Genomic DNA, 23,712 nt, shown 5'->3' with positions numbered 1-23,712 from the left:
CCAGTTACTAGTAACAAAACTGAATCAGTTATCAAATAACTACCAACAAACAAAAATCCAAGACCAGATAAATTCTCAGGTGAATTCTACCAAACATTCTCCTCAAACTATTCCACAAAATAGAAAAAAAGGCTTCCAAATATATTCTATGACATCAACATTACTAATACCCAAACCAAAGATACTACAAAAAACAAAAATCCACAGGTCAATATCCCCAATGAACACAGATGCAAAAATCCTCAACAAAATATTAACAAACCAAATCCAACAATGCATTAAAAGAACGATTCACCACAACGAAGTGGGATTTATTCCAGGGTGCACAAATGGTACACTATTAGCAAACCAAAGAGATACATATTAACAAAACAAACTATAAAATCATATGATCACCTCAAAAGACAGAGAAAATGCATTTGACAAAATTCAACATCTGTTCGTGGTAAAAACTCTCCCTGTGTTACAGAAAGCATACCTCAACATAATAAAGGCCATATATGAAAAACTCACAGCTAACATCACACTCAATGGTGACAAACAGAACTTTTCCTATAAGATCAGGAACAGGACAAAGATGTCCATTCTCACCATTATTCAACATGGAACTGACATCCAAGCCACAACAGCTGAGAAATAAAAGGCATCCAAATTGGGAAGACGTTTAACTGTCACTATTTGCAGGTAACATACTATACACAGAAAATCTTAAAGACTCCACCTTTTCAAAAAACTATTAGAATAAACAAATCAATAAAGTTGCAGAATACAAAATTAATACACAGAAATCCGTTACCTTTTTATACACTAATAAAAAAGTATCAGAAAGAGAAGTTATGAAAATAATTCCATTTATAATTATAGCAAAATATTAAAAGACCTAGGAATAAACTTAACAAAGAAGGTAAACGACCTGTACTCTGAAAACAATAAAACAATTGATGAAAGAAATTGAAGACACAGGGGCACCTGAGTGGCTGTCGCAGAAGCATCCAACTTGGGCTCAGGTCATGATCTCACCGTTTTTGAGTTCGAGCCCTGCACCAGGCTCTGTGCTGACAGCTCAGAGTCTGGAGCCTGCATCGGATTCTGTGTCTCCCTCTCTCTCTGTCCCCTCCCCTGCTCACACTTTCTCTCTCTCTCAAAAATAAACATTAAAAAAAAATTTTTTTTAAAAAGAAAGAAATTGAAGACACCAAAATGGAAAGTTATTCCATGTTCATGGATTCAGAGAATTAATACTGTTAACATGTCCATGCTACCCAAAGCAATCTAGAGATTCAATGCAATCCCCATCAAAATACCAGCAACATTTGGCACCGAACTAGAACAAGCAATCCTAAAATTTGTATGGAACCACAAAAGACCCTAAACTGCCAAAAGTAGTTTTGAGAAAGAACAAAGCTGGAGGCATCACAATCCCACATTTCAACATATACTACATAGCTGCAATAATCTCAACAGTATGGCAGTGGCACAAAAATAGACACATAGATCAATGAAACAAAGTAGAGAGCCCAAAAATAAACTCACCATTTTATGGCCAGTTACCCTACAACAAAGGAGGCAAGAATATACAATGGGGAAGTCTTTTTGCCAAATGGCACTGAAAAAACTGGATAGGTACATACAAAAGAATAAAACTGAACCAACTTCTTATACCACACACAAAAATGAACTCAAATGGATTAAAGACCTAAATGTGTGACATGAAACCATAAAACTCCTAGAAGACAACACAGGCCAAGTAATTTCTTTGACATCAGCCTTAGCAATGTATTTTTAGATAGGTCTCCTCAGACAAGGAGAACAAAGGCATAAACTACTGGGAACACGCCAAAAAGAAAAGCTATTGCACAGCAAAGGAAACCATCTACCCAACAAAAAGATAACCTACTAGATATTTTCAAATGATACAGCCTGTTAAGAATATCCAAATATGAAAATAAGTTATTCAACTCAATGCCAAAACTTAATCCAATTTTTAAAAATGAGAAGATGACCTAAAGAGACATTTTTCCAAAGAAGATACAGATGGTCAACAGACACATGAAAAGATGTTCAACATCACTCATCATCAGGGAAATGCAAATCAAAACCACAAGGAAATATCACCTCACATCTGGCTGAATGGCTAGACTCAAAAAGACAAGAAATAAGCCCTGGCAAAGATATGGAGAAAACAGAACCCTCATGCTCTGTTGGTAGGAATGCAAGATGGTGTAGCCACTGTGGAAAACAGTATGGAGATTCCTCAAAAAATTAAAAAAAGAACTACCATACAATCTAGTAATTCCACTATTGGGTACTTACCCAAAGAAAACAAAAACTAATTTGAAAAGACATACACAGCTCCATGTTTATTGCAGCATTATTTACAATAGCCAAGATATGGAAGTACCCAAGTGTCCATCCATAAATAAATGAGTAGCAATGAGGTGGTATATATGTGTCTGTGTGTGTGTGTGTGTGTGTGTGTGTGTATGTATATGTGTATATATATATGTATATATATATATATGATAGATATATACAGATATAGATATATAATGGAATATTACTCAGCCATAAAGAACAAGATCTTGCCATTTATAACATGGATGGACCTAGAGAGTATTATGCTAAATGAAATAAATCAAAGACAAATGCCATATGATTTCGCTTATATGTGTAGTCTTTTTGAGCAAAAGCAGAAAAACAGACTCATAAATACAGAGAAGATGGCTGCCAGGGGGAGGGGTGCAGGGGGATGGGGAAAGTGGGTAAAGGGGAATGACAGATATAAGCTTCCAGTTATGGAATAAGTTCCAAGGATAAAAGATATAGTACAGAGAATATAATCAATGCATTATGATAGCGTTCTATAGCAATAGATGGTAGCTACACTTGTCAAACCAGTATTCTGTACAACTGAAATTAATGTAACTTTGTATGTCAATTATATTTCAGTAATAAGTAAGTAGAATGGTCAAACTCATGGAAGCAGAGAGCAGAACAGTAGTTGACAGGGGCAGGAAAGAGAAGGAAATGGTCAAGGGCATAAAGTTTTGGCTATGCTAGACAAATGAATTCCAGAGATCTACGTAAAACAGCAACAAGATACTACTACACATCTATTAGAATAGTTAAAATCCCAAACACAGAAAACACCAAACATTGGCAAGGATGTAGAGCAACAGGAAATCTCATTCATTGCTGGTGGGAATGCATAATGGTACAGCCACTCTGGAAGACGTCTCGGCAGTTTCTCTTCCTTTTTTCTTCTCTTTTAAGCAGTTTCTTACAAAACCAAACCATCTAATACAGCTATCATGCTTCTTGTTATTTACCCAAAGGAACGGACCCTTTTGTCCACACAAATTTATTTTTTTATTTTTTAATGTTTTATTTACTCTTGAAAGAGAGAGAGAGAGAGAGAGAGAGAGCGCGCGAGAGCATGAGCAAGGGAGGGGCAGTGCAAGAGACGGACCCAGAATCCAAAGCAGGCTCCAGGCTCTGAGCTGCACACAGCCCGACGCGGGGCTCGAACCCACAAACTGTGAGATCGTGACCTGAGCCAAAGTCGGACGCTTAACTAACTGAGGCACCCAGGCAACCCCCCCTTTTTTTTTTATTTTAAGTAGCCAACATACAGTGCAATATTGGTTTCTACAGCAACTTTATTCTTAATTGCCAAACTTATAAATAACCAATATGTCCTTCAATAGTCAAATGGATACTCTGTAGTTCATCCAGACAATGGAATACTATTCAGCACTAAAAAGAAATGAGCTATCACGCCATGAAAAGAAATGGAGAAGCCTTAAATGCATATTACTAACAGAAAGAAACCAATCTGAAAAGTACAAACCGATATGAAACTGTATGATTCCAATCTAGAAAAGGCAAAACTATGGAAACCATGAAAAGATCAGTGGCTGTCAGGAACTGGAGGGGGAAAAACAGGAAGATCACAGAGGATATTAGGGCAACGAAAGTATTCTGTATGATACCACAGTGATAGATACATGTCCTTTTACATTTGTCCAGACCAACACAACGTACAACACCAAGAATAAACATAAACTGTGGACTTTGGGTGATTATGATGTGTCAATGTAGGCTCATCCTTGGTTTAAAAAATAAAGAAGTATACTGGGGAGCCTGGGGGGCTCACTTGGTTAAATGCCTGACTCATAATCTCAACTCAGGTCTTGATCTCAGAGTCATGAGTTCAAGCCACACATTGGGTTCCATGCTGGGCATGAATAGCCTCTTTAAAAAAAAAATTTTTTTTTATAAGTGTATTGTTCTAGTGAGTGATATTCATATTTAGGCAGGCAATGCAAGCGTACAGAAAGTGTATGGTAAATCTCTATACCTTCCCCTCAATTTTGTTGTAAACCTAACATTGCTCTTAAAAAGGGGGAGAAAGTCTTAAATTAAGAGAGAGGAGGGATTCTGGGAAGATGACAGAGTAGTAAACACCAGGAAACTATCTCCCCACCTAGACAAAAATTGCATTGGCAGAATCGGTCTAATGTTGACTATCTGAAAACTCTAGAGTCCTCTGAAAGCTTGCACACTGTGAGGAAGGCTTCCACTGTAAACCACCATCAATTTCACCTTTGAGCACAGTAGCAAGTATCCATCTCCCAAACCCCAGCCAAATGACAGATAGCTGTGTGCATTTCTAAAAACAGCTTACACACAGCCTACAGCAGGTAGGGAGGGTAAAAAGTACTCCTGTCTTCCACATATTGGGGATCTATGCCGAGTGCTGCTTCTGATCATGAAGGCGCAAAGAGGCAGGCAGCCATTGCCACTGCATACACACACCTTACTCCACTGTTGCCAGCCCCTCAACCTCAAGCTAAAATAACTGATAGGAGATTTAAAAGGTCAGGGCTCCTCTGCCCTCCCTTACTTTTTACCTTTCCCATTTCAGGAGCCAGACACTAAAGCCTAGAACATTCAGAAACTGCATATATAGGTAAAATTAGAAAGTGGCTGCACATGCCCAAGGAAAGGCTCAGAAAAGACGATGAGGACATTATATTTACCCCTCAGGCCCATCTTCAGCACAAAGATGGCCTGTAACAATTAAAAAACAAAAAACAAACCCACAGCAAACACCGGGAAAGGGAGGGAATGTGATTTCCAGAGTTACCACATCATGAAAATCGAACATCCAGAGTTCAACAAGGAATCAGAAGACATACAAAGAAATGGGAAAGTATGGCCCAGTCCAAGGAAAAAAAATCATCCAACAAAGTATGTCCCTGAAAAAGACTTAATGGCCAATGAATCAAAGACTTTGAAATAACAGCCTTAAAGATGATTAAAAAAACTAAAGGAAGGTGTGAAGAAAGTCATGGAGACAATGTGTGAACAAAATGAAAATGTCAACGAAGAGACAGAAAACCCAAATAGAAACCAAAAAGAAATTCTGGAGCTGAAAAGAACAATAACTTAAATTAAAAGTTCAGTACAGGGATTCAAAGGCAGATTTGAGCAGGCAGAAGAGCCAGTGACCTTGAAGACAGAACAATGGAAATAATCACAGCTGTGTAACTGAAAGAAAAAAGACTGACGAAAAGTGAACAGAACCTAAGAGAACTGTGAAACACCATCAAAAGGACCAACATATACAACATCAGAGTCCCAGAAAAAGAAAGGAGGGCAAAAAAGGGGCAGAGAGAATATCTGAAGAAATAATGACTGAAAACTACCCCCAAAATTTGATTAAATACACAAATTAGTCAGGGCGCCTGGGTGGCTCAGTCAGTTAAGCGTCCAAGTTCGGCTCAGGTCATGATCTCACAGTTCGTGAGTTCGAGCCCCATGTCAGACTCTGTGCTGACAGCTCAGAGCCTGGAGCCTGCTTTGGATTCTGTGTCTCCCTCTCTCTCTGCCCCTCCCCTGCTCGTACTCCATCTCTGACTCTCAAAAATCCCCATGGTAACAACAAAGAATACAACTATACAATAATCACATAAGGAAATTAAGAAAGAATTTAAACATTTCGCTATAGGGGCGCCTGGGTGGCTCAGTCAGCTAAGTGTCCAACTTCAGCTCACGTCATGATCTTGCAGTTTGTGAGTTCGAGCCCTGCATCAGGCTCCATGCTAACAGCTCAGAGCCTGGAGCCTGCTTCAGATTCTGTGTCTCCGCCTCTCTCTGCCCCTCCCATGCTCATACTCTCTCTCAATAATAAATAAACATTAAAAAAATTTTTTTTTACATTTTGCTTTAAAAAAAAAATCAACTGGAAGAGCGCCTGGGTGGTTAAGCATCTGACTTTGGCCCACGTCATGATCTCACAGTTCATGGGTTCAAGCCCCGCATCGGGCTCTCTGCTGACAGCTCAGAGCCAGGAGCCTGCTTCAGATCCTGTGCCTTCCTCTGTTTCTCAAAAATAAGCATTAAAAAAAAAAAAAAAAAATCAACTGGACACAGAAGATGACAGGAATGCAAGATATTAGGGACAAAAGAGCTATAGGGTATGTTAAAAAAAAAAATGGCACAATGACAGAAGTCCCTCCTGATCAAATTACTGTAAAAGTAAACAGATTAAACTCTCCAATAAAAAAGCAAAGATTGGCAGAATGGACAAAAATACACAATCCAACAATATACTGTCTATGAGAGACTCACTTGCAATCCAAAGACAGCTGGAAAGTGAAAGGATGGAAAAGGATATTCCATGCAAATGAAAACCAGAACAGAGCAGAAGTAGCTGGACTACTGTCAGACAAAACAGACTAAGTCAAAAAAGCTAACAAGAGACAAAGAAGGACTCTTATATATTCATAAAAAACTCAATACAGCAAAAAGATAGTAATTACAAACATTTATGCACCAAATGACAGACCATCAAAATAGATGAAGCAAACACTGAGAGAATTCAAGGGAGAAATCGACATTTCTACCCTAACAGCTGGAGGCCTCAGTACCCCACCCACAATCACAGATAGAACAACCAGAAAGAAGATAAGGCAACAGAGGACTTAACACAATAACCACCCAGGTCTAACAGATGTATACAGAACACTCAACCCAACACCAGCAGATTACACATTCTCAAGTGCACTGAGGTCTTTTCCAGAAAGACTATAAACTTAGGCCACAAATGAGTTCTCAGTAAATTTTAAAAGATAAATATCAAAGTATCTTCTCTGACCACACGTGGATAAACCAAATTCAATAACATAAATAGAACTAGAAAATTCACAAGATTGTGGAAATTAAACAATACACTTTTTAACAACCAAAGATCAAAGACGACCTCACAAGGAAAATTAGAAACTACTTAGATACAAATGATAACAAAAACACAACATACCAAAATTTATGGGATACAGCAAAAGTAGTGATTAAGGGAGTTATAAATGCTATAAATTAAGTAGTTATAAATGCTATTAAAAAGCAAGAGGGGCGCCTGGGTGGCTCAGTCTGTTGAGCATCCGACTTTGGCTCAGGTCATGATCTCACAGTCTGTGAGTTTGAGCCCTGTGTCAGGCTCTGTGCCGACAGCTCAGGGCCTGGAGCCTGCTTCGCATTCTGTGTCTCCCTCCCTCTCTGCCCCTCCCCCGTTCATGCTCTGTCTCTCTGTGTCACAAAAATAAACAAACATTAAAAAAAAAAAAAAAAACAAGAAAGATTTCAGGGGCACCTGGGTGGTTCAGCCAGTTAAGTGTCTGACTCTTGATCTAGGCTCAGGTCATGATCTCACGGTTCATGAGTTCAATCTCCACACGAGGCTCTGTGCTGACAGAATGGAGACTGCTTGGGATTCTCTCTCCCTCTCTCTGCCCCTCCCCTACGTGTATTCTTGTTTGCTCTCTCAAAATAAATAAACTTTAGGGGCTCCTGGGTGGCTCAGGCAGTTAAGTGTCCAACTCTTGATTTTGGCTTAGGTCATGATCTCCCAGGTGGTGGAATCAAGCCCCGCACTGGGCTCTGCGCTGACAACACAGAGTCTGCTTGGGATTCTCTCTCTCCCTCTCTGCCCTTCCCCACTTGTACCTTTCTCTCTCTCTCAAAGTAAATAAAAAATAAGCATTTAAAATCAAACAAATAAATGCATAAGCTTAAAAAAAAGATTTTTTACAAATTAAAAAGATTTTTTACATCAACAACCTGGATTCACAACTTAAAGAACTAGAAAAAGAACTAAACCCAAAGCCAGAAGGATTAGAGCAGAGATGAATAAAATAGAAAACAGAAAAATAGGGGAGAAAAAAAATCAATAAAGCCAAAAGGTGGTTCTTCAAAAAGAGCCAAAAAATTGACAAACGTTTAGCTAAGTGGACTAAGGAAAAAAAGACTCAAATTACTAAAATCAGCAAGTAACATGGGGGCATTAGCACCAATTCAATAGAAATAAAAAGGATAATAAGAGAGTAATATGAATAGTAGTCTGAACAGACCAAAACTAGTAAGGAGATTGAACAGTAATCAAAAATCTCCCAAGGAAAAAGTCCTGGAGCTCATGGCTTTCGAGTAAATTCTACCAATCTTAAAGAAGCATACCAAACTTTCCCAAACTTTTCTGAAAAACGAAAAAGCAAAGAACACTTCCTATTTATTCTAGGAGGTCAGCATAACCCTGATACCAAAGCCAGCCAGAGACATTAAAAGAAAACTACAGACTAATACCCTTATGCAAACATCCTCAGCAAAATACTAGCAAACAGAATTCAGCAGCACATTAAAAGCATTCTGCACTATAACCACATAGCATTTATTCCTGGAAAGCAAGGATGGTTCAACATACAAAAAAAAATTAATCACTGTAATATACATACGTCACCAGAATAAAGGAGAGAACCACATGATCACCTCAACTGATACAGAGGAAGCATTTGACAAAATGCAACATACTTTTATGACAAAAAATACTTTACACAATAGAAGGAAATTACCCCCATGTAATAAAAGCCATATATTAAAAACCCAGAGCGAACATTAACACTCAATGGTGAAAGACTAAAAGCTTTTCCTCAAGATAAGGAACAATGCAACAATGTCTACTTTCACCTCTTCTATTCAACACAGGACTAGAAGGTCTAGCCAGAGCAACCACGCAAAAAAAAGTAAATGTAACTAAAATTATGTCTGCAGATGATATAATCTTGTATATAGAAAATCCTAACGGCCACAGTAAAAGCTGTTAGAACTAATAATTTAGCAAAGTAGCAGGATACAAAGTTAACACACCAAAACCAGCTGCATTTTTATACCCCAACAAGGAACAATTCAAAAAGGAAATTATAAAAACAATTCCAATTACAATAGTATCAAAAAGAGTAAAATGCTTAAGATTAACCAAAGAGGTAAAAGACTGCACAATGGAAACTTCACAGCTTTGCTGAAAGAAGTAGAGACATAAATAAATGGAAACACATTTCATGTTCATCGATTAAGAGTTAATATTATAAAAATGTGAGTATTTCCCAAAGTGATCTACACATTCAATGCAATCCCTATGAAAATCCAATGATTTTGCAGCAACCGAAAAAAAAAACCACATTCCAAAATTCATATTGGAATCCCATGGGATCAGAAATCATGAAAAACAATCTTGAAAAAGATTAACAGACTGGAGAATTCACACTTCCTGATGTTAAAACCTACTACACAAAGCTACAGTGATCAAAACACTGTGATACTGGCATAAAGACAAACATAGAGACCAATGGAATGAAAAACAGGTCAAATGATCTTTAACAAAGTGCCAAGATCATTCAATGGAGGAAAGAATAGTCTTTTCAAGAAATGGTACTGGGAAAACTAAATGTCCATAAACAAAAGAATGAAGTTGGCCCCTTATCTAACACCATGTATAAAAATCAACTCAGAATGGATCAAGGACCTAAATTTACAACAAAACTCTTGGAAGAAAACATAGAACAAAAGCTTCACATTGGATTTGGCAATGATCTAAGATAGGACACCAAAGTCACAGGCAACAACAAAATTAAACAGACTTCACAAAATGTAAAATTTGTGCATAACGACACCATTCAGGGTTTCACGTCAAGATGAAAGGATCCTGAACTCAACTCCTCTCACAGACACACTAAATATACAGCTACATATGGAACAATTCCCTTTGCAATAAATCTAAAAACTAAGCAACTCCTACATATCACGTGAAACAGAAAAAAACAACATTGAAATGCGTAGGAGAGGTGGAGACAATTTCAACAGAAACCCCATCCCCAGCATGGTGACCCACAATCAGGAGGGAAATCATAACCACCAGCTTCTTCCTGAGGAGGGAAGCGTTTGAACCCTAGATCTGCCACTCTAACTTTTAAGACCTGCACCTGAAGGATGGTCCCCAAAGTATCTACCTTTGAAAATCAACGGGGCTAATATCCACAAAACCAACAATGCTACAACAAACTGAGAAACTGTGCTTAAACGGCTTGCATGGACCAAGCATGGCTAACCCGCCAGGAGCCAGCAGAGGCAGCTGAGTGAATCAAGCCCAGTCTTTCTGGGAAAAAGGTCCATTTGTCTATCCTAGAAGTTCAGCCTGCAAGCAGGCTTCTAATTTAACACACATCTAGGGCCTAACGAAATATTTTCCAAAGACTGCAGAGAATAACAGGTGTCATCTCTGCACTCTCTCTGCCTCACTCCAGGTTGCATTGCCCAGAAAAGAGCTTATGCATATATCTGGTGCCCTGGTTTTTGCAGGTGCCACTCAGGGAGCACCCCTTGAATGTCTGACTCTCATGGCCAGAGAAGCTTACACGTGTAGATCACACAGGGGTGTAACAAACAGAAAACAGTTGAACTACCATATCAGGGAACAGCAGAGAGGCAGCAGACAGAAATGCACAATCTTTCCGTGAAAGAGGACTATTAGGTTATCTTCACAGATAGAAATGCCCATCTCCCAGTCCTCCCCTGAAAGAGGTTTATTTGCATACTTTAAAAGCTGCTACCTGAGGGCCTGGCTTCTAATAAGCCCTGCATCAAGAGGGCCTGAGATCCTCCCTTTTAGGACATTGACAGGTCTTGGCACAGTCTGAAGTACTGAGAGGCACCAAGAACAAAGTAGGCTGTTTGGACAATCACAATGGTTTGAGAGACAGCCAAAAAAGCAAGGGCAAGGATGAACAAAAAGCTTCATCTACACAAGGCTACTCCTTCAAGACTGGGAGGGGTGGCTGTTTTATCTAATGCATAGAAACCAACACAGAGAGTCAAGGATGATGAAGAAACAGAGAACTGTATTCCAAATGAAAGAACAAGATAAAACCTCAGAAAAATGGAGACCAGTGGGATGCCTGGGTGGCTCAGTCGGTTAAGTGTCTGACGTCAGCTCAGGTCATGATCTCATGGCTCATGAGTTCAAGCCCCACATCAGGCTCTATGCTAACAGCTCGGAGCCTGGAGCCTGCTTCAGATTCTTTGTCTCCCTCCCCTGCTCACGCACGCTCTCTCTCTCTCAAAAATAAATAAACATTAAAAAAAAAAAAAAAAGGGCAGGTAGAATAAAACAACTTGTTACAGACAAGGGAACCCTCATAAGAATATCAGCATATTTTCAGCGAAAATTTTGCAGACTAGAAAGGAGTGCCACAGGTTAAAGAAACAAAAACCCTCCTACCAAGAATACTCTACCCAGCAAAGCTGTCCTTCAGAATTGAAGGAGAGTTTTCCATACAGGCAAAAGCTGAAGGAGTTCATCACCACTATAGCAGCTTAACAAGAAATGTTAAAGGGAGTGCTTTAAGCTGAAAGGTACTAATTAGCAACAGGAAAGTATATGAAAGTATAAATCTCACTAATAAAGATAAATGTATATTAAAATTCAGAATAATATAATTTTGCAAAGGTGGTAGGTTCATCACTTACAAAGCTAGTGTGAAGGTTAAAGACAAAGTAGTAAAAGGAACTATAACTACAATAATTTAAGAGATATGCAAGATAAAAGGAAGTAAATTGTGACATCAAAAACATAAAACATGGTGGGGGATTAACTAGAGCTTTAGAATGCATTCAAAATTAAGTCATCAACTCGAAATAGACTGTTATAAATATGTTATTTTATGTTAGCATGGCAACCACAAAACAAAAACGTACAGTAGATACACAAAAGAGAAAGAGAAAGAAATCTAAGCATGCCACTACAGAAAATCATCAAATCCCAAAGGAAGAGGGCAAGAAAGGTACAAAGGAATTACAAAGCAGCCAGAAAATAATTAGCAAAATAGCATTAAGTATGTGCCTACTAATAATTACTTTAAATGTAAATGGACTACACTCTTCCATCAAAGGATACAGGGTGGCTGAATAGATTTAAAAAAAAAAAAAAGCCATCTATATGCTGCCTACAAGAGACTCTCACTTCAAATGTACACAGATTGAAACTGAAGGGATACAAAGAGGTATTTCATGAAAATGGAAACCAGAAGAAAGCTGGGTAGCTATACTTAACATAGACTTGTAGACACGATCGCAAAAAGAGACCAAAAAAAAGGCCAATATATATTCAGAAAAGGTCAATCCAAAAAGAAAACATCTGTAAATATTTATACACCAAACATAGGAGCACCTAAATATATAAGCAAATATTAACAGACCTAAAGGGAGAAATGGACACAATACAATAATAACAGGGGACTTTAATACCCCAATTCTGTTAATGCATAGATCACTGAGACAGAAAAATCAGTAAGAAAACGTTGGGCTCACATATTAGAACAGAGGAGTAGAACAGACATTTACAGAACACTCCAGACAAAAGTAATAGAATACACATTCTACTTAAGCTCATGTGGTACATTCTCCAGGACAGATCATATGCTGGGCCACAAGTCTCAATAAACTTAAGAAGACTAAAATCATATCAAGCATCTTTTCTGACCACAATGGTATGAAACTAGAAATGACTTACAAGAAAAAAACAGAAAATTCACAAATATGTGGACACTAAAAAACATGCTACTGACCAACCAGTGGGTCAAAGAAGAAATAAAAAGAGAAGTTACAAAATACCCTAAGACAAATGAAAATACAGCACACTAAATATGGGATGCAGGAAAAGCAATTCTAAGAGGAAGTTCAGTGATAAATACTTACGTTACAAGAAAGATCTCTAATGAACGAACTTTACACCTCAAGGAACTAGAAAAAGAACTAAGCCCCAAAATACGATGAAGGAAATAAAGACCAGAGCAAAAATAAATGAAACAGAGACTAAAAATACAATAGCAAATATCAGTGAAACTAAGAGCTGTTTTTTTGAAAAGATAAACAAAATAGACAAACCTTTAGCTACACTCACCAAGGAAAAATGAGAGAGGACATAAAACTAAATAAATAAAAGAGACATTACAACTGATACCACAGAAATACGAAGGATCGTACTATGAACAATTATACTCGAACAAACTGGACAACCTGGAAGAAATGGAGAAATTCTTAGAAACATACAAACTGTAAAGACTGAATTACAAAGAAGTAGAAAATCTGAACAGACTGATTGCTAGTAAAGAGACGGATTCAGTAATTAAAAACCTTCCAACAAACAAAAGACCAGGACCAGATGGCTTCACTGAATTGTTCCAAACATTCAAAGAATTAACGCCAAGCCTTCTCAAACTCTCCCCCCACCAAAAAAACAAAACAAAACAACCAGAAGAGGGAATACTTCCAAACTCATTTTATAAGGCCAGCATTACCCTAACACCAAAATCAGACAACACAGGAAAATTATAGGCCAATATCCCTGATGAACATAGATGTAAAAATCCTCAGCAAAATATTAGCAAACCAAATTCAACAATACACATAATGGTTCATACAACATGATCAAGTTGGATATATAGGAGGAATGCAAAGATGGTTCAACATCCACAAAGTAATCAATACGGCACACCATATAACAAAACAGATAAATATCATGATCGTCTCATAGACACATAAAGTATTTGATAAAATTCAATTTACCTCCTTATGAATAATAAAAACTCTCGGAGCACCTGGGTGGCTCAGTCAGTTAAGCGTCCAACTTCGACTCAGGTCATGATCTCACTGTTCATGAGTTCCAGCCCCACATCAGGCTCTGTGCTGACAGCTCAGAGCCTGGAGCCTGCTTTGGATTCTGTGTCTCCCTCTCTCTGCCCCTTCCCTGCTCACATTCTTGTCTCTCTCTCAAAAATGAATAAACATTAAAAAATAATAATAAAATAAAAAACTCTCAAAAATAGTTGGTATAAAGGAAACCTAACTCAACACAATAAAGAACATCTGTGACAAGGTCATAGCCAACAACATACTCGATGAAAACCTGAAAGCTTTTCCTCTAAGATCACGAACAAGATAAGGATGTCCACTCTCATCACTTTTATTCAACATGGTACTGGAAGTCCTAGCTAATAATTAGGCAAGAAAAAGAAAAGGCATCATAATTGGACATGAAGAAATAGAACTGTCTCTATTTGTAGACGATATGATATTACATATTAAAAAACCCTAGACTCCTCACCAAAAAAACCCTTAGAATAAATGAATTCAGTAAAGTTGCAGGATAAAAAAATCAATATGCAAAAGTCCGCTGCATTTCAATACAGTAATAACAAACTATAAGAATGATAAATTTAAAAACAACCCACATTTACAATTCTATCAAATTTAACCAAGGAGGTAAAAGACCTGTACAGTAGTCCCCACTTACCAGTAGGAGATACATTCCAAGACTCCCAGTGGATGCCTGAAACTACAGATAGTACCAAATCCTGTATGTACTGTTTTCTCCTATATATATACCTATGATAAAGCTTATTTTATAAATTAGGTACTGTAAGACATTAGCAACAATAAAATTATAACCACATACTGTAATAAAAGTTATGTGAATGATCTCTCTCTCTAAATATTGTACTGTATTCACCCTTATTCCTATAATGATGTAAGATGATAAAATGCCTATGTGATGAGATGAAGCAAACGGGATGAGACAGGCATTGGGACGTAGTGTTAGGCTACTACCCTGACCTTCTGACAACACATCAGAATAAGGATCACTGATGAAAGAAATTGAATGTTAGGCTACTACCCTGAACTTCTGACAACATATCAGAATGAGGATCACTGATGAAAGAAATTGGAGATGAAACAAATAAATGGAAAGATATTCTGTGTTCATGGATTAGAAAAAATAATACTGTTAAAATGTCCGTAATACCCAAAGCAACTTAAAATTCAATGAAATCCTTATCAAAATTCTACTGGCATTTTTCACCAAACAGAACTACCCTAAAATCTATATGGAACCACAAAAGACTTCAAATAGTCCAATCAATTTTAAAAAAGAAAAAGCTGAAGACATCAAGATTCCGGATTTCAAACTACATTACAAAACTAAGATAATCAAAACAATATGGGACTGGCATAAAAAGACAAATAGATCAATGGAACAGAAGACAGTGCCCCAAAATAAACCCATGCTTATTTGCCCAATCAATATACAAGAAAGGAGCTAAGAAGATACAAGGGGGAAAGGACAGTCTCTTCAATAAATAATGTTGGGATAACTGGACAGCCATATGCAAAAGGATGAAACTGGACCCTTATCTTACAACATACACAAAAATCAACTCAAAATGGATTAAGATTTGCACGTAAGACTTGAAACCATCTTACTTCTATAAGAAAACATAGTCTGGGGTGCCTGAGTTACACATCTGACTCTTAATTTCAGCTCAGGTCATGATCTCACAGTTTCATGAGTTGGAGCCCCATGTCCAGACTCCTCACTGACAGTGCAGAGCTTGCTTGGGATTCTCTCTGCCCCTCCCTTGCTTGAGTGTTCTCTCTTTCAAAATAAACAAACTTAAAAGTAAAATATATACACATACATATATATATATACACACACACACATACACACATACATACATATATAATCTGTAAGCTCCTTAACATCATCTTGGTGATTTTTTTTGGATCTGACACTAAAAATAAAGATGACAAAAGCAAAATAAACAAGCAGGGCTACACAGAACTAAAAAGCTTCTGCACGTCAAAGGAAACCATCAACAAAATACGAAGGCATCCTACAGCATAAGAGAAAATATTTGCAAATCACATATCTGATAATAGGTTAATATCCTAATATCCTAAATATCCTAAAATACATATATTCCTTATACATGTAATGAATATTACTCAGCCATGAGAATGAAGGAAATCCTACAATTTATGACAATTGGATGAACCTAGAGGGCATTATGGAAAGTGAAGCCAGACAGAAAAACACAAATACTGTGTGATGTCACTTATATATGGAATCAAACAAAATAATAGATATAGAGAACAGACTGGTGGTTGCCAGAGGTGGGGAGTGGGTGAAATAGGTGAAGGTCGTCAAAAGGTACATACTTCCAGTTATAATAACAAGTCCTGGGATTTAATGTATAGCACAGTGACTACAGTTAATAATACTGTATTGTATACTTGGAAATTGCTAAGAGAGTAAATCTTAAAAGTCCTCATCACACAAAAGAAAAATTTTAATTGTGTGTGGTAATGGATGTTAACCAGACTTATCGTGGTGATCATTTCATAAGACATACTATATCAGATATAATGTACACCTGAAGTTAATAGAACGTCAAATATATCTCAATAATAAATACAACTTCAACAAAATTTTTTAAAATATCCAGATCAAAAAGGCAACCCAGATTACGGGAGAAATATTTGCAATTAATGTATCTGAGAAGAGACTGATATCCATAATACATAAGAACTCCTAAAATTCAACCAAAAAACAACCTGATTCAAAATGAGCAAAGGACTTAAGTAGACATTTCCCCCAAGGAAGATATACACATGGCCAATGAGCACATGAAAATATGCTCAACATCACTGATCATTAGGAAAATGCAAATCAAAACTACAGCGGAATACCACCTCACACCCACTGGGATGGCTGTCAAAAAACAAATGTCAGGGAGGATATGGACAAACTGAAACCCTCATGCACCACTGGGAATGCAAACTGGTGCAGCCACTGTGGAAGACAGTACAGAGGTTCCTCAAAAAATTAAAAATAGAACTACCGTAGGACCCAACTATTTCACTTCTAGACATATATGCAGAAGAATTGAAAGTAGTATCTCAAAGAGTTATTTGTACACCCATGTTCACAGCAGCATTATTCACGATAGCCAAAATGTAAAAACACTTGGGTTGCCAGTATAATAAGGTTGTCAGAGGCTGGGGGAAGGGAGAATGGGAACATGAGAAGTTATTGTTTAATTACAGAGTTTCAGATTTACAAGATGAAAGTTACATGGATGGATGATGGAAAGTTGTACAACAATGTGAATGCATTTACCACTAAACTGCACAATTACAACTGTTAATACAGTAAATGTTATGTGCATTTTAAACACACACACACACAAATTCGGGGGAAAAGATGTCCACTTCTGTGGCTGAAACTCTGAGTGATTTTTAAGCAAGCCTTATGTTGGATAGGTAGCCACTGAGAAAAAAGATTTTGTTTTAGTAGAGGGAGCAGAGGCTAAGACCAGGATGAATGGAAGTTCTATTCGGAAAGACACAATCCACCCAGGGGAAAAATCAGTTATGTTGACCAACCCTGTGCAAAACCCGTTCCAGCCCCTGAAGTCCCATCTCAAGCTCCCATCCAGTGTTGACCTTCTGCCTTGGCAATGGCCTGGAGCCCTTTGGGACCTCTCACTTGCCCCATCAAGACCTACAGACTGCAGGGAATTATGCCAGCAATGCAAAGCAAGACCCATCCTCTCTCCAAACCCCATCCCCACCCCCCATTCACCAGGGAGCCCAAAGGAGAGAGGCAGGGGCAGAGAGGAAATATGAAAGCAGCACCTACTCAGAAGCCATGAATAAGGCTTGAAGAATGCTGTTCACGTAGCATGTGTTTCCCAAATTGATTAAACCAATCTTGCCCGTGTCTGACTTGGCCATGAGCCGGGGGTAGAAACCAGCCAGCTCACTCTTCTGCGAGGTCCAGGCATCTTGCCCCAGCAGCTGCTTGATGCGGTCCTCATTGGGAACATGGAGGTCCTGAGGAGGGAACAAGTTAGCAGGATGGTGGGGACCACGGTCAGCTCTAAAAATATCACTTCCTCTGGGAAGTCTTCTTGGACTATGGCCTATCCCACCCCTACCCAAGCACACTGCCCCACAAATGTTCTCAATATATGTGTTAACAGCTTTCTGCTTCCAAACTTACTCTAGATTCTCATTCTGACACGTGGGACTTCTATATGACCTTTTCATGTCACAACTGTCTTAGGAAGGTATAAAATTCCCATCTTATAGATGAAAAAACTAAGACTCAGAGAAAAGAATTTTCCAGGGATATAGAAGGAGTAAGCAAACAATCCACATGTTCTTAGAGGAGCCCAGGGTACAGCAGACTCTAAGCAATGACCACACAGGCTCACCAGTCAACAGATTCAACAGAGTCAAGATCTCAGTCCTAATCCTGACTCTTGTCTTAACTAGCTGCCTGGCCATGGTCAGTGAGCCTCTCAGACTCAATTTCCTCATATGCATCAAGTGAGGCATATCAATTTGGCATGCCATACTCTCACTGTGCCTGTGAGTATGCACACAATGATGCTCCCACTTCTTCTACTTTTAGGTTTGCCATCAGGTTTAATTAGTCACCGCCTCCAAGCAAGATCCCACAGACAGGATGGTGGAGGGTCTTGGGGGCCTAAGGTATGGATCCCTGGTCACAGACAGGATGGTGGAGGGTCCTGGGGGCCTGAGGTATGGATCCCTGGTCACAGGATGGTGGAGGGTCCTGGGGGCCTGAGGTATGGGTTCCTGGTCAAGGGCTCAGGGATTAGCATGCTTCTTATTCTTTCTCCTCACATTAAAACGTGCACCTAAAAGAACATTACCCAGCACGGGTTCTAATGATAATCTATTTTAAAGGAAAACACCTAGGCATAATAGAGAGTTACTTAACAGATTTACATGACGTTCCTCAAAGCCCTGTCATTTCCAGATCCTAAGCACAGTCCCCAGATTTGTCCGAGCCTCCAGAGTTTCAAACCAGCTGAGCATTGAAAGCCCTAGTCTCCCCAGTGCACATCGTCTGACCACTGCAAAAGGTCCAGTTCAAGCAGTGGTTTAACGCTTCTATTTGCTCATTTCCCAAGAACATTTACCAGATCAGTCAACTCTCACAAATGTAAAAGAAAAAAAAAAAAAAAGAACTTCCAAGCCAAGATAAAAAGATGCAAGCTCGTTATCTTCTTAGTCCCTTCTTTTTTCTTCCTATTATTCCCTATCCAATTCCCACTCCACACAAAACATGAATAGGGACAAAAAGGCAATAAAAAAAAGAGAACTTCACGCATGTAGACAAGTACACACACACACAAAGATGCAAAACTATCCACACTACAGAAAAAAAAAAAACATCAAATGTCATTTTTCCCAAAGAAGGTAACTTGGTACTCTTAGGAACATAAAACCATGAAGTAAGTTTCAAGCTCCTAATGTTACTGGAAATTTATATACAATAGCTCCCTTAGCAAGTACCACAGCTCCCAGAGAAACTGCCTAAGAGAACCTTCCAGAACTTATAGAGGAGCCTTTATACAAAAAAGAATGTGCTCATGGAAGAGATGTAAAAGAACTTTATAAACAATAAAATCCAAGGTGCCTGAGTGGCTCAGTTGGTTAAGCGTCCGACTTTGGCTCAGGTCATGATCTCACAGCTCATGAGCTCAAGCCCCACACTGGGCTCTGTGCTGACAGCTAGCTAAGAGCTTGAAGCCTGCTTTGGATTCTGTGTGTGTCTCTCTCTGTCTGCCCCTCCCCTGCTCATGCTCTCTCTCTCAAAACTAAAAACTAAAAAAAAAAAAATTTTTGTATAAAAAAACCCCATAAAATCCTATGGAGAGGGGTGCCCGGGTGGCTTAGTCAGTTAAGCATCTGATTCTGGGTTTCAGCTCAGGCCATGATCTCACAGCTCATGAGTTCAAGCCTCAAGACAGGCTCTGCCCAGAGACTGCCTGGGATTCATTCTCTCTCTCTCCATAAGTAAATAAATCTTAGAAAAAATTTTTTAAAAATTCTATGGATACACTGCTCTCTTGCCTCTCAAACTAGTTTATATCAAAAGGTGTTCAAAGCCACAGGGCAAATACAGCACACCTCCCTTGGAGCTATATTCTCTAATATTCAAGGAATAAAAATGTTTACATTAAAACAAATGTTCATCATTATGAAATCCATATTTGAATCTCTGAGATAAAATGGGATTTTAGAGAAACACTGAGCTTATGTCAGGCTGCTTGGGTAACTCCCCTTTCTGGGCTCAAGTATTCGGAGGAAATGTTTGGGAAGCCCCTATCTGCTAGATTGAACAGAATCAGTCTGGTTTCAGGCCCTCCAGTCTGATCTTTCTGATGTCCCTTCCACTCTGTTGACAAACTGCGCATTCCCCTCCCACACCTTTCCCTCTGACGCCTCTGGAAAGGAGGGCTTCATCCTGCCAGTCCCCATCCCTCAAAGCCTAACTCCTATATCCCCTCTCTACAAGACTTTCCCAGATCTTCTCAAGTGGGGTACACATGTTTTCTATACTTATAAAGCCTAGCTGCCTGCACCTAGTGGTAAAGGTATTTACAGACTCACTGTCCCCTGGATCAGACCACAGCCCCTAGTGTGAAAAGCCTGGGTCTCACTCAGTGTGGGTTTCCCTCAGGGCCCAGTGCAGGGCCATGCTCCCTCCTCTTCGTTCACACCTCCAGGAGAGCATTCTCCATATGCTAATTCACTCACATATTTGCAGGACACAGAGGTCAAAACATGGTCCCTGCCCTCCAGAAGCTCACAGGCTAATAGGAAACAGTAATAGTCACTTCCCCCAGTCAAAGCCCTGTCTCCTCTGCTCATCTACCTCCAGTGACAGGCAGCTTGTGATCTAGCAAGGTACCCACTTGTATTGTAGGCAGGCTCTCTCAAATTCTCAGGCTGGAAAAACTGCCAAGACCCAAGTAAATGCCAGAGGTTTTGTTGATTGCATCTACTCTCTCTCACTCATGGTGGATTGTTCCCTTGTGTGTTTTGTCATTTTTGGATTATAAACTCATCTTTAGCAGTACTTTATCTTTGTGACTTGAAAGCATTTTCATTTCTGTTTCTATGAGGCAACTCTTGGGTATTACAAGTTCATAACCATTTTTAATGTTAGTGCCTAAGCTTACTTAGTGCCTTTGTGGAGTCCCACAACCACAAAGACAGTGAGAACTCAAACCCTAAACCCGTAAGAGAGCAGGCCAATGATAACAAAATTCATTTTTCTCAATCCTGAGCGCAAAGCCAGAAAAGTTTCCTCAACATCTACTTGACATGCATGTATTTTTTCTAGGTCGCTCATTTGCCAACAATAAAGCCTTTCTTGGGTCCTAGAATATATGGGCTTCTTAGTGCTAATGCCCTAGTGGGAGCAGGCCCTAAGCCTCACCCCCTGTCCCTACAAGCTCAAGCTACTTAGTGACTAAGGTTTCACCCTCCCTCGTTCCCTCCCCACCCCAGGGCAAAAAGAGCATCATCTCTCACTTACCTTTCTGGATTCCAGTTCTCGCTTCCTTTTTGGCCCCTGGGGATTCCCCATTACTTTCTTGCAAGCTCAGCTATGTACTTAAAAAGACGTTTGTTATATTTTAACAAGCATTTCTAGGTGTTCTATAGTGGGACGCTTTTCAGGTTATCTATCTGCTGTGACTACGGAAACGAAAGTCAGATCAGAGGGTCTATAATAAGGGCCACCACCTACCTAGACATCTTTCACCCACACTTGGACCTGTCCTCTGTATCAGGCAATGGGAAAGGGCTCAGCAACCAAGCACCCTGCTTAGGTCTCTCACTACCTGCATGACTTCGCACAAGTCACCAAGCCTCTCCAAGTCTCATTTCCCTCATCTATGAGATTCAGGTAACAATAGTACCTGCTTGTTTCTTGTGGGCATTAACAAACAAAATACATGGAAAACAGTGTCAAATGTCGCACTACCTACAAATGTTATTGTCCTAGCAACCTAGCAAGCCCAGGTCAGAATCCCCTTCTTCCCGGTAGCTTCCCCCTCCAACTGGGGATGATCCTTCCTGTCTCTGGTTCCTCACAGGTGTTTCCTAAGACACTTAGATCAGAGTGACTTCTGGGCAGGCCTGTCACCCCGCTAGGCTGCAAGCTCCTCAGTGGAGGAGATTTGTTCTGCCTCGAGCCCGTGTCCCCAGTTCCCAGCCTGGGTCTTGCACAAAGCAGAGCATCAGTAAAGCCATGTGAACACAGGTAAACAATCCCTGCTCTGGAGTGCTACAGCTGAGGGAGACAGACACACAGATAGACAGTGACAGCACGTGACAAAGGGATGTGGGAGCTGTAGAAGCTCAAAGAAGTCCTGACCCAGCCTGCAGTGGAGAGGGGGTTATCGAGAGTTGTCAGGAAAAGCTTTCTGAGGGAAGTAACACTTGAGCAGAGCCTTAGTGGAGAAGATTCAACGGAAACAGGAGCTATCCAGGCAGATCAAGAGAACAGCTTATAGTTAGAAGACAGAATGACATATGCAAAGGCTTGGAAAATCAAGAGAGGTGACCCATCTGGGGAAATGGCAGGTGTTCAGTGTGCCTGAAGCACAGGTGGGCCAGGGGAGGTGATGGGAGACAGGCAGAGACCAAATAATGGGGGGCTGTCACTAACCTGTATTAGGGTATTATGGCATTGAGCAAGGCCCAAACCAGCACCTTTTTTGGAGTAGGGCAAGGGAGCAGTGGGAGACTGTCACTCACCTTAATGGCCTCCATGACAGGCTCATACAGATCTGGGAAGCCTGGAAACCGGAAGACCATGCAATGGACCAGCTCCGCCAGCTGCTCCAGGCAGCTGGTCCCCGAGTTGGAGTCCTCCTTGACCAGAGAGGCCACCATGGGGGGGATGTGAGGGAGGAGCTGTGAGAGGAGAGGAGGATTAGGCTCAGTACCATTTACCACTCACCTGAGCCATGGGTTGGTGGTCAGTGCTGAAAATACCTAGAGCTCCTTGAGGCAGGGAGGTCTTCCACCTGCCACTGTCCCCCTTATCTACATGGGACTCCATGCTATGCAGGCAAGTGACTCTTTTCACAATACACATGACCTTGGATATCCTGCCTCAGTCTCTTCATTTGTCAAATGGGATAAATAATTCCTTCCCCACACTTGAGAGGAGGCCTGAACCCAAGCCCAGCTGATAAGCTTCAGCCAACTGGCCTTCTAGGAGAGCCTAGCCTGAGTGACCAGGACTACTCTTCTCTCCACCATCATTCTTTCACCAAACACTTACAGATCAAGCACTTCACCCTCACAATGACTTTATTCGGCAATTATTACTCCCATCTTATAGATGAAGAAATTGAGGTTGGAGAGATTACATAATTTACCAAGAACTTCCCCTATGTGTTATGGGAGAAGTAACACATGATGTGTCTGTCTGAATCCAAAGCCTGTTTCTTTCCTCTGTGCTACAGAGTGCTAACTTTCAAACCATGGGGGTGCTCTACCATAATGTCCCAGGGATGGACAGAGTCAGCCCACAGGAACTGGGAGCAGGGAGCTCAGGGGAAGGATGCAAATAAACAAGTATCTGTCCAGTCCCTGGAAAGGAACTTGTGGCAGGCTTTTGACAAATATCATCTCATCTAACACTCT

General features: G+C 39.8%; 1 protein-coding gene across 4 annotated transcripts in view; it reads right to left on the bottom strand.

Annotated features, from left to right (window-relative positions):
* The window catches only part of USP35 (ubiquitin specific peptidase 35), a 55,567-nt gene that overhangs the window by 20,536 nt on the left and 11,319 nt on the right, over positions 1-23,712 (bottom strand). For all 4 annotated transcript variants that reach the window (XM_053203740.1, XM_053203739.1, XM_027039865.2 and 1 more), the window contains 2 exons: positions 22,816-22,974; positions 17,870-18,063 (listed from right to left, as the gene is read on the bottom strand). In XM_053203740.1, the coding sequence (XP_053059715.1) occupies positions 17,870-18,063; positions 22,816-22,974 (353 nt within the window). The remainder of the gene's footprint in view (positions 1-17,869; positions 18,064-22,815; positions 22,975-23,712) is intronic.

Source organism: Acinonyx jubatus, chromosome D1, assembly GCF_027475565.1.
Source record: "Acinonyx jubatus isolate Ajub_Pintada_27869175 chromosome D1, VMU_Ajub_asm_v1.0, whole genome shotgun sequence".
Taxonomy (NCBI): Eukaryota; Metazoa; Chordata; class Mammalia; order Carnivora; family Felidae; genus Acinonyx; species Acinonyx jubatus.
This window is presented reverse-complemented; position numbering and strand designations above follow the sequence as displayed.